At 39.6% G+C, this 12,718-nt stretch overlaps 1 protein-coding gene across 1 annotated transcript; it reads right to left on the bottom strand.

The window, feature by feature from the left end:
* Window positions 1-3,023: 3,023 nt before the first annotated feature.
* On the bottom strand, window positions 3,024-6,687 carry LOC134182980 (CARD- and ANK-domain containing inflammasome adapter protein-like). Its single transcript, XM_062650424.1, has 6 exons — window positions 6,550-6,687; window positions 6,118-6,240; window positions 5,379-5,477; window positions 3,143-3,241; window positions 3,085-3,088; window positions 3,024-3,040 (listed from the first exon to the last, which is right to left on the bottom strand). Exons 1-6 carry the CDS (start codon window positions 6,685-6,687, stop codon window positions 3,024-3,026), a joined length of 480 nt encoding a protein of 159 aa, XP_062506408.1.
* Between the last annotated feature and the right edge of the window lie 6,031 nt (window positions 6,688-12,718).

Below are 12,718 nucleotides of genomic sequence, written 5' to 3'. Positions count from 1 at the left end.
CCCTTCACCATGTCAACAGTAACCAAGCTGAACTGTAGTCTCACATAACCAGACCCTTTCCCCTTTAACTGTTGTAATGCTATCGAGAAAATTGCAGGCAGATTGTAGCCGATCCATGATCAAGGAAAGGTAGCGCAAGTGTTCCAAACACACATGTGATCGTCCATAGCTTAGCAACAGACACACCCACTAAGTGAGCTGCATGGCTTGCTTTTTCTGAACGCTGTGTGAACAAGGGGATGGCTTGGAAGGAACTCGTGTGGAAATTAGATGACTGACAGCAAATTTAAGAGTGATGACTGCATGTTAAACTTTTAGGTAAAGAGTTGTGACACTCATTCACATCATTTCTCAATTTGCAAAATACACACAAATACTATTGCATACAAATACACTCACATTAGTCTTGACATCTTTCTGACATCCTGCTGACAATAATTTCTCAACAATAGACAAATGACCATAAGAACAAGCATAATGCAGAGCTGTCCATCCACCCTACCATTGATAAGAGACATCACATGTTATTATCAGTGAGTACATTATGAATACATGCATCTACAAGTATCAACACCAACTGACTATAAAAATAGCACATCAACCTCACATTCAACTCACCTCTGTCCTTAACCAAACACAATTCCACAATGTAACCTCAATACTCTAATCCTTTAACTGTTACACAAGCAAACACTCAAATTGGTAGCCACATACAACATTTCTATGTGTAATTTAATATTCATCTAAAGTAAATCTAGTAAAATCAAGTCATCACTAAACCAGTTTTTGTCAAACTTGCTTTCAATACAGTAAGCACATTTGCCATAGAACTTCATCCCACCCTCCTGTTCAGCATCAACAATGCAATGCAAATACTGTTACAGTAGACTATAATTAGCTACCAGCATAAAAGAAGGAGACCACAATAAGTGGTGGACTGCTTCAAGAAAAGCTTACTCTAAATGGGATAAATTGACTTCAGGTCCGTCCTTAAGTCATTATCTATGTTTGTACACCTGTATGTTTGTAAGGGTGTGTCATGCTCACAACCAATTAGTAGTCGTTTTGGGACATAGAAAATAGGTAACATAAGACTAGCTTGTCACTAGCTTGTCAGTGTGAATCACTCTTGGGAATTTGTTGAGCCAATCATCAGTCCCTTGGGACACCAACAATAGGTGACCTAGCAATCCCGCGCATTATGACAGAAAGGCTGAGATGTGGTATCCATAGCAATAATGTTAATAAACTGAGAAGTACAGAGTAAAGTTTGGGTAACAGTTGTACATGTCTGTTAATTTTTACAAAACAAACAAATTCCTCGTTCTTCAAGAAGCCAAGGGAAGGTCCCATGGGTTGCACATGACCAACATATGTCATACACAATCTTTAAGAGAGCAATATGTTTTAGATGTAAGACTGATGATGAATGATCGATGTCGTCTAGCAAGATAAAGCTTCTTTGTTTTGGATCCTGTCGCTAAATGTCGCTTCACAGTTATTTCCCATGCAGCTACAGGAGACCTACGAGATCTCTAGCTATGGCAAACTAACAGAACAAAAGATGATAGCAACGGCTCAATGAAAGCATGATACTGTGGTACTCTCGTCCACCTCAATAGTTATCTTCAAGTTATGCAAGAGCGCTACATCAGAATTGAGAAATAACGTGGACAAGCCCGCTTTGTGGTGCAAGAGTTACGCAGATATCAGGCATCTGCATGTGCTGAATTCAAATTATCTATAGTGTGGGACATTGATAATATTAAGTTAATTATTTTTAATCAAATCAACAAACCCTGTTTTTTCAAAGAATTATACATTAATTCTAGCAACAAGCTAATGATTAATTAATAATAATGACAATAAATAGACAAAAAGTAATAAAATTTACATTAATATTCACAATAAATACACACACACACACACACACACACACACACACACACACACACACACACACACACACACACACACACACACACACACACACACACACACACACACAAACACACACTTACATGCACATACGCTCGTATCTCTGAAGCGGGTACAACACAGCTTATTTACTAGTTACTAAGTAGTAGTATGTAAGCTACACAAACACATAGACATTTCCCAAATTAGTGTTTGTACTCATCTACAGAAGTGACACCCCTACATATTTCTATGTATCCTACATAATACAACATTCTTCAGTCCCACCAATTCAGAGAATGTTCCTACATAAACTTGCTAGTACAAGATTTCTTGTAAATCAGAAATAGCACATCTACTAAACTGTGTTGCTAAGAAAAATTTTTGTGTTGATTTATAAGTGGATGCTAGAACTATAATATGTGTAGATCTCATACCATACACTACATCCTCATTGTCATCATCGTCATCACCACAACCACTACTACCATAATCATCATGTCATTTTCATTGAGTTAAATGCAGTCTTGTGCACTTGCAACAAGCTGTTTACAAACAATAGGTGTGGTTTACGTTGGTGTGTGAGTATGTGGCATAGTACACAGCCAACCAACGTGTTTTCTCCAAAGTGTGGCAGCTCTGCATTCAGCTACTTAATTACACATCACAGTCTAACACTCGCATGTGTCATACAAGCCTCTTACATCATCCATCCCTATTAACTGCATACAAACACTTATTATTACATTCTTCTGTCTACTGCTGCACAACAACTCAACCAGCATGGTTTGCTGATATAAACAGTGAACGTAAATCTTGCCAATAACATTCTATCCAGTACAACAAACCTCCCGTAGTTGCACTGTAATATAATCTAATGTATTATCCATAACACAACATATAAACAAGGAATAAGTGAAACAACACACTCAACTGTTACTGCTTCATGCATTTTCCTAATCCCCTTCAAACATGCCTTCTAATCATTGCACAAATTTAGCCCCGCCCCCAAAAGGCGTGGTCAAAATTGGTGATGTAGATGATGTTATATGCTGACACTTGCATTGTTTCGTTGCAACCTACATGCATTGGCCTTATTGTTCTTTCTAATCAAACTTGCACACTTCACTCAATTACATCAACTAATAGATCAAGTAACAATTATACCAGCCTTACAATTCACAAAATAAAAAACACAAATACTGTCACAAGCAAACACACTCACATTAGTCTTTGCTTCTTTCTTACAACCTGCTGCCAATAATTTCTCCACAACAGACAAATGACCATACAGACAAGCAATATGCAGAGCTGTCCTTCCACGCTACCATTGATAAGAGACATCACATGTTATTATCAGTGAGTACATTATGAATACATGCATCTACAAGTATCAACACCAACTGACTATAAAAATAGCACATCAACCTCACATACAACTCACCTCTGTCCTTAACCAAACACAATTCCATAATGTAACCTCAATACTCTAATCCTTTAACTGTTACACAAGCAAACACTCAAATTGGTAGCCACATACAACATTTTCTATGTGTAATTTAATATTCATCTAAAGTAAATCTAGTAAAATCAAGTCATCACTAAACCAGTTTTGGTCAAACTTGCATGCTTTCAATACAGTAAGCACATTTGCCAAAGAACTTCATCCCACCCTCCTGTTCAGCATCAACAAACAAACAAACAAACAAACAAACAAATACAGGTGCCCATGCAATGCAAATACTGTTACAGTAGAATATAATTAGCTACAAAGGTAAAAGAAGGACAACACAATAAGTGGTGGACTGCTTCAGGAGAAGCTTACTCTAAATGGGATAAATTGACTTCCCAGTCTGTCTGTAAATCTTTATCTATGTTTGTACACCTGTATGTTTGTAAGGGTGTGTCACGTTCGGAGCCAATCAGTGGTCGTTTTGGAACACCGAAAATAGATAACATAACAATAGCTTGTCACTAGCTTGTCAGCATGAATCCCTCTTGGGAATTTGTTGAGCCAATCAGCAGTCCCTTGGGACACCAACAATAGGTGACATAACAATCCCGCGCATTATGACAGAAAGGCTGAGATGTGGTATCCATAGCAATAAAGTTAATAAGGTCAAACTGTTGTGGAACTGAGAAGCGCAGAGTAAAGGTTGAGTAATAGTTGTAGAGGTCCGTTAATTTTTTACAAAAGAATCCAAAACAAAGGAATTCATCATTCTTCAAGAAACCAAGCAAAAGTCCCATGGGATACCGCTGCCCATGACCAACATACGTCATATGCAATCTATTACTTCCCATGCAGCTACAGGAGACCTATGAGATCTATAGCTATGGCAAACTAACACACACACACACACACACACACACACACACACACACACACACACACACACACACACACACACACACACACACACACACACACACACACACACACACACACACACACACACACACACACACACACACACACACACACACACACACACACACACACACACACACACACACACACACACACACACACACACACACACACACACACACAATTACATGCACATACGCTCCTAGCTCTGAAACGAGTAGAACACAGCTTATTTCCTGTAGTTACTGTAATTGATGTAGGTGATGTTATATGCTGACCCTAACCCTAATGGGAGCTCACAAAAACACTAAATTTGGACAATACAATGTACAGTTGAGTTCCCGCTGTAGGCATCACAGATTTGTGTTGTCGTTTTGCTTTCACATGCACGAACTCCTGCTGTTTTGTCTGCCATCACTGTACTATGATTATCTATCTATCTCACACAGGCATCTGGAAAGGAGGTGTTTGCAAGTGTGAAGTTGAACGGCCAGCAGCGCATCTATAGCTTTGCTTCATTAATTTTTATTTACGTTTATTAAGTTATCTAAGCCATTCTTACAAAGAACCCACAAGGAGTCATAACTTGATATCTATGACTCTATTTTAACGTGTTGTCCAGTTCACTACACTTGTAAATAAGGACCTCTCTACCTCAAAGTTGTAAAGGCAATATTACAATGACTCTTACTGTACAAGTTAATTTAGTATAATAAGTGTCTCTACCAAATACTCAATTGGTATGCAAATATGAATGTGAATGACTTGTGACTACTAATGTGTGTTGGGCTTCACAATATTACTACTGGAAATTTCAAATATTTTTCTTTTTCTCTCTCACTCATCCACTAACACTCGTCTCTCTTCTATTCTCTCCAGTTAATTCTTACTGTTACAACACTTTCACCAATATTCTCTCTCGTTGCTTCATTGTTTTGTTGTAACCTACATGCATTGGCCTTATTGTTCTTTCTAATCAAACTTGCACACTTCACTCAATTACATCAACTAATAGACCAAGTAACAATTATACCAGCCTTACAATTCACAAAATAAAAACACAAATAATGTCACAAGCAAACACACTCACTCTAGCCCTTGCTTCTTTCTTACAACCTGCTGCCAATAATTTCTCCACAACAGACAAATGACCATTCAAACAAGCATAATGTAGAACTGTCCATCCACCCTACCATTGATAAGAGACATCACATGTTATTATCAGTGAGTACATTATGAATACATGCATCTACAAGTATCAACACCGACTGACTATAAAATAGCACATCAACCTCACATACAACTCACATCTGTCCTTCATTCAATTTAACCAAACACGATTCCTCACAATACAATGTAACCTCATTGCACTAAACATTTGACATCACAACATGCAAACAACCAGACCAGCAGCCATGTGACTAGATAGTCTAACTGTCCACAATCACAAATCTGTCAATTAAGTGTGGTGGGCAACACTAGTGGGCAGGTGGACAAACAGATTGCCATGCAAACTACATCATCAATCATATCAACCTTACTAAACAACAAATCTCATCTTTTCATTTAAAAATAACTCACTAACAACCCACTCTCACAATATTTTCTAATTTCAACAAAATATCAAAACTATCTATTCATTCTAACTGTCACTGTTAGCACCTTTCTCTAGCATATACATTCAACTCTTCAATCAGACAGGCACAAATACAATGAGCATCCATTAATATTTCTATTCATTTTAACCACAGGAAAGAGATGCCATTACCATTACTAACTAAACTCATTTATTTAAACACAACAAACTGCATTCAAATTTGCACTCTTACCCTTTCGTCATGATAGTTTATGTTTGCTTGATGTTGTAGCAGCAAGTCTACCATTTCAATCCATGAATTAGCACATGCTACTTGCAACGCTGATGGACGACCATACACATGACCATAGAATCCCTACGAAATACACAATTGGCTACTAAAGTCAATGAAGTTTGTGCAGTGTAGGTCACGTGACATGTGTAAAGGGCGTGACCATATCAGAACGACAACGACAGCAGAGCAACGACGTAGGAGCGCATGAGACGAAACGATTCATTCACTAATACCGGTAGAGAGAAAATGAGGCGGCACTTCCAACCAACGCCACCTCAACATCGTAAATGATCGTCACTTTCTCATACATTTCCTCATTTACCAACGTCCAACCCAATCTCTCTAGTCTACAAACTAGATCTGTAAATTTACACATCAATCAATTCTTACCTTCTCTCTCGATAATACGATTACAAGCTCTCCCACTACGTTTACATCTGCTCCTTCCTTGAGAGCCGCCGATGCTTTATTTACATCGTTTGCACACACGGCATTAAAAAGAGCTCTACTCGAAGCCCTTCTATCCATATTGTGAACACTGCGAAAAACCTTCGTCCTCTAATATACGCACATGCGCAAATAAAGTTTACTAAGTTAATTAACTTAATCCGTTTATTAATTAATGGGCATCAACTTACTAAAAAGGACATTCTATTCTCATAACCACAAAGTTTTTGCATTGCTATCACTCTCCTGCTAGAATGAAATAAATAATAGAGAAAATGAATTGTAACATGTGTGTGTATTATTTGCACAAATAAATAAATTACATTGACATAAATAGAAATAAAATTTTGATTATTTTCAATGTTCATTGAGTGGTCAGCTATTTAATTAATATTTGACATCAACATTCAATAAACATTTATTTCAATTATTTTGTATCCATAATGCACACGAGTCATTATTTGTTGTCAAGAAGCATCAATGTGTGTCATTCTTATGTTACAACACATGAGGTACATTTGCTTACTAAAATTTATTATTTTGTTACTCTTGTCTTGCAATACACTTCTGTTTCTGTCTGCTTGTCTGTTGATTTATTATTCTATTTATACCATGATTCTGTCTGTGTTGTATGTATCAACATGATCTAGGACTGATTTCTCTTTCTGCCAATTCTCTGTTTCTCGTACGAAGCTTGCAAGACAAGATTGTGTTGATCGCGGAGGCAGCACAGCGTGACCATGATGATTGCACATTCCTCGATAAAACCTAATGAGACATCTCAACATATAACACACACACACACACACACACACACACACACACACACACACACACACACACACACACACACACACACACACACACACACACACACACACACACACACACACACACACACACACACACACACACACACACACACACACACACACACACACACACACACACACACACACACACAAACACAAACATGAACACACACACAAACACAAACATGAACACACACACAAACACACACGTTTGCTCCTACCATACTTTCTCTCTTCTCTTTAAATGGCTGATCTAGAAAAGCATCTCCCAATGTCGTCTTGCCTGCATTTTCTTCACCAAGCATGTCAATGTTCCCTCGCATTATTGGCCACTTCTTTTTCACAGCAACTTCATAATCAGCCTTAACAACTGGATCGAGATGAGCAATAGCACTTGCAAATACACAGCGATGAAGAAACTGATCTAAAATACTGACTGCATGACAGCTACAACGTTACTACACAACAACCACAAAATACATACTGATACATCTATTGCAAGGATGACATCACAAATGTATGCAAACATTCTATTGCAGATCTTTTCTACAAAACCTTTACTAAAATACTAACAATTATGTCAGAATTCCAGCAGTGACAAAATCTTGCATCTAAATTAAGTCACAGTACTCACTATGGTATTTTAACTGTATAGACGTATCACCCTCTACTCATTTTACGACATCAGTAAAAATTGTAAAATCACAAAATGAAAAACCAAAACAGATGAGATGGACGATCGACTTTCTGTAAGCAGTAATGGTAATATATGACAAGCCACCAAATAACGCGCACTTGATATTGAACAGCCAGCAGATTGAATATTAACAATCAGCCAGATCACTAGCCGCTTGTCGCATAGACAAGACTGTATGATTGAAAATGAAATCACTGGCAGTGCATTAAGATATTAAGCTGAAACAGCTAATACAATGTCGATCAGCACAAGTAAATAGTTTATGTACAATCACTACGCGTCATGGCAGTTTATATATATAATAACTGAAAGTACTGGACATAATGTATTTGACTATGCAAATGAGCATATAGACACGGCATGCAACTGGTCAACATGCTACTCGCTTTATAACACCAAGGATACTCCAGTGCCATTCCAAACTCTATTTCATTTATTCTAACAACCGAATGACTGACAACTTTATGTATAAATCAAACCATTAGGATCACTGTTTGCTTCAGATTTTTTGGTACATAGACAGCTGCAACCCACCAGCAGCTCCAGCTTCTGACCCAGCAACACACGAGTGTTCTCTCAATTCCTTCCACAGCAATATCATGAGCACACTCCATCACAGATTTCAATATTTCATTTGGAGCCATACTGGGTACCCTGATAGCCAACAAGCCAGCTGCTCCACTAGAGGACGTCTGCAGATTAATCTCACTTCTCCCACCTTGCAAATTACGAATGTCAGACACAACATTGGCCCATGGGTCTCTCCCTATCAAGAAAACTATCACAAGCTGCCAGACTGATCAAAACGGTTCGTCTGCTCCGTCGTCTTCGTACAAGTGCTTGAATTATCTGAGCCTGAGCTAGCAAACTCCTGGAGCAGGGCCAGGCACTCGCAGGAGCACCGACTTGTGTAGTGTTGTGAGCACCCAGAGTCTCACCAGGACCCAGTGGCTGATGTCATGTCACAGCCGATGGCCGCTTAGAACCTCAGCCAATGACCAGGTACTCATTTATACTCCTGAGTCGAGAGAAGCAAATGTGTGTTAGTTTCTTGCAACACACACACACACACACACACACACACACACACACACACACACACACACACACACACACACACACACACACACACACACACACACACACACACACACACACACACACACACACCGTCACTTCTGTCACTTGTGCTGAATTCGAAGTGTAGTGTGGGACATTGATGATATTTAGTTAATTATCTTCAATCACATCGACGCATCCTTGTGTTTTCAAAGAATTATACATTCAAGCAACAAGTTAATGAATAAATAATGTTAATGCATGGTAGAGAGACGATATCCAGTTTATTGAGCGAGGTCTTGAGGGGCTTCCCGAGATAATTAGCCGAGGCTAATTATCGAGGATAAACTGGATATCGTCGACCCTACCATGCATTCACCTATTTGTTGCATGTTTAACATCATACTGTAATTAGAGTCCATAGATTGTTCAAGTTGAATTATAGTGGTTGTGTATTGCAATGACAGCTAAAGTTTTATGTCAAACAACCACATTTTGACAGCTGTGAAGTGTTGTTGACGTGCACGTCGGCCCCCTAGGGCAACGTGCTCAAAAGTATTAGTACAGTATAGTATCCACGTGTTTTGCCAGCACGATGTCGGATCAGAAAGAAGACCGTAATAATGGCCAGGACGACGACGACAGATAAGACGCGTTGGTTTCAAAAAGCATGCCACTAGTATTAGCCAGCTTGACAGCAGATTTGCTGAAAAGACGAGTACAGCAAGGGTACAATTTGCAAGAACACGACTGCCTGCAACAGTTGAGTGATGCGAATATTTGAAGCATGCAGAAGTAATCGAAACAAGGATGCTCCACATGAAGAGCAGGTACCGACAGACAGACTTTCGCTCGACGAAGGATTCACAACTAGATGCAGCCAAACCACAGACGGATTGTCAAAAGTCTGTTACAATTACGTTGAGCACGGATCGATCCAAAAATCATAGTGGTGGACTGAGTGGTTTACGGCATCCAAACAAAAAGTCACAAGGTAAACTATAGTCGAGCTCCAACGTGACTCTGTAAGGTAATAGCATTTTGTGGTCTGTGGTTTATCAGATACGCTAGTGAAGAAGCTGGTGACCGTTGCCACATAAAATTTTGTATCTCTATGTAGAAGTAAGTTGCCAGCAGGATTTTCCCGAGAAGCCTTCTATTATAAACCTTTGTTATCTACACCTTCATTTGGTCCTTGGAATTCAAAGCAAGTAATCGGTCCTAACACGTTGGCTACGATGATGAAAGTGATGACAGCCGAAGCCGGTCTTCCGGTTCGAACCGACCACGCTCTTCGAGCTACTAGTGCGACGAGGCTGTTTCGAGCGGGAGTTCCTGAACATGTCATTCAAGGCAGAACCGGCCACAAGACCCTGCAAGCACTGAGACAATACCGAGAGCCATCCGAATTGCAGCAAATGGCAGCGTGCAAAGTTTTGGATAATGGCCATGCACACACAGATTACACTGACGCAAAGTCGAGGAGTCGGGAGAGACACGAAGTAGTCCAGGTCGAACAGCCGTCTGAAGCGGAAAGAGAGAATCCATTTGTCATTTCTGACTGCGTCTTTACAAACTGTAGTACTGTGAACATTATTATTGGTAAAGAGTAAGCTTGTAATCTAAAATATGTACGCCTATGTATTGATTGCTAGTTTGTTTTGGTTTTCGCTATTCTTTGTTTTAAGTTAGTTGTGTTTTATGTCAGTAATTAGTATACAGATATTGACCGGTCAATAAACGTTTATTGACCGGTAAATATACAACATGTGGTTGGGTTGCTATGGTAGGACTAGGGAGTGTAATATAACGAGAAAAAGAAGCCTAGTAACGGCGGAATAAACACCCACAAGGGCGTAACTAGCATTAAAAGTTTACCGAGGCAAGTTTGTATAAATTTGTTAATTAACGTCTAGGTTTCTCAGTCACGTGAGTGGCAAGTGCTTCAGGTGCGGCGAACGTGCGCTAGCTAAGTGCGAGAACGGTGGTGAAAGAGGACTTCTTCTGTTCGGTAACCGCGTGCAGAATTCCCGGTCTTTTCTGTTATCTACTAACTGATACGTATAGCAAAATGTTTGCTACGCCACACCCATTTTTTTTATCAAGGCAACTGCCTCGGCTGCCTCATGCCTAGTTACGCCACTGACCCAAAAATGCAACAAATAATGATAATGACAATAAAAAGACAAAAATTAATAAAATTTACGTTAATATTCACGATAAATACGCACGCACGCACACACACACACACACACACACACACACACACACACACACACACACACACATCTATGCAAATATATACGCTCGTAGCTCTGAAGCGACGGTGTAAACACAGCTTCATTTACTAGTTAGCTACGAGCGTAAAAGAAGGACACCACAATAAGTGGTGGACTGCTTCGCGAGAAGCTTACTCTAAACGGGCTGAATTGACTTCCGGTCTGTCTGTCGGTAGGTCGCTATGTACCTACCTACCTATGTTTGTTTCTAGGCGTATGTCACGCTTGGGGAGTTTGTCGAGCCAATCAGCAATCGTTTTGGGACGTAAAACGTAGGTGACGTAATACTAGCTTGTCAGCGTGAATCACTCTCGGGAATTTATTGAGCCAATCGGCAGTCCTTTGGGACACCACAATGGGTGACGTAACAATCCCGCGCATTATGAGAGAAAAGCCGAGATGTCATATCCATAGTAAAACGTTAATTAATTAAACCATCTTCAAACTGAGAAGCGCAGAGTAAATCAGGCTACAGTTGTACGCGTCTGTTACCTTTTTACAGAAGAATCGCAAAACAAACGAATTCATCGTTTTTCAAGAAGCCAAGCGAAGGTCCCATGGGACAATGCATGTACAGTAGCGTTGCGCACGACCGACATGTCATCCGCCATCTTCAAGAGAGCACTAGGTTTTAGCCGTAAGTAGGACTGATGATGAACGATCGACGTCGTCTTGCAAGAAAAGATTTCTAGGAAACGTTGCGCTGCATGCTTTCTTCTGGATCCGGTCGCTACACATACATGTCGCTTCACAGTATTGGCCGTGCACGTACATCTGTCTCTACGGTAGCTACGACCAATAAATTTTAACGAAACGAGAGATGATAGCAACGGATCGACGAAAGATGATGGCAACAGCTCGACGAAAGCATGATCATCGTGTCCATCCTAAGTGATCCAAGCAAAAGCTCTAGACATGCAGAATTGAGAAATAACGTGGATAACAAGCCCGCTCCGTGCAAGAGACGCAGCTGTCGGTCATGTGCATGTACTGAATTCGAAGTGTAGTGTGGGACATTGATGATATTTAGTTAATTATCTTTAATCACATCGACGCATCCCTGGGTTTTCAAAGAATTATACATTCTAGCAACAAGCTAATGATTAATTAATTAATGGTAGTGACAATAAATAGACAAAAAATAATAAAATTTACATTAATATTCACAATAAATACACAAGCACACACATACGCGCGCATACACTGACACCACACAAACACCAAACACACGCACGCAAGCACACCATACACAAACACCACACGCA

This window comes from Corticium candelabrum, chromosome 8, assembly GCF_963422355.1.
Source record: "Corticium candelabrum chromosome 8, ooCorCand1.1, whole genome shotgun sequence".
Classification (NCBI taxonomy): Eukaryota; Metazoa; Porifera; class Homoscleromorpha; order Homosclerophorida; family Plakinidae; genus Corticium; species Corticium candelabrum.
This window is presented reverse-complemented; position numbering and strand designations above follow the sequence as displayed.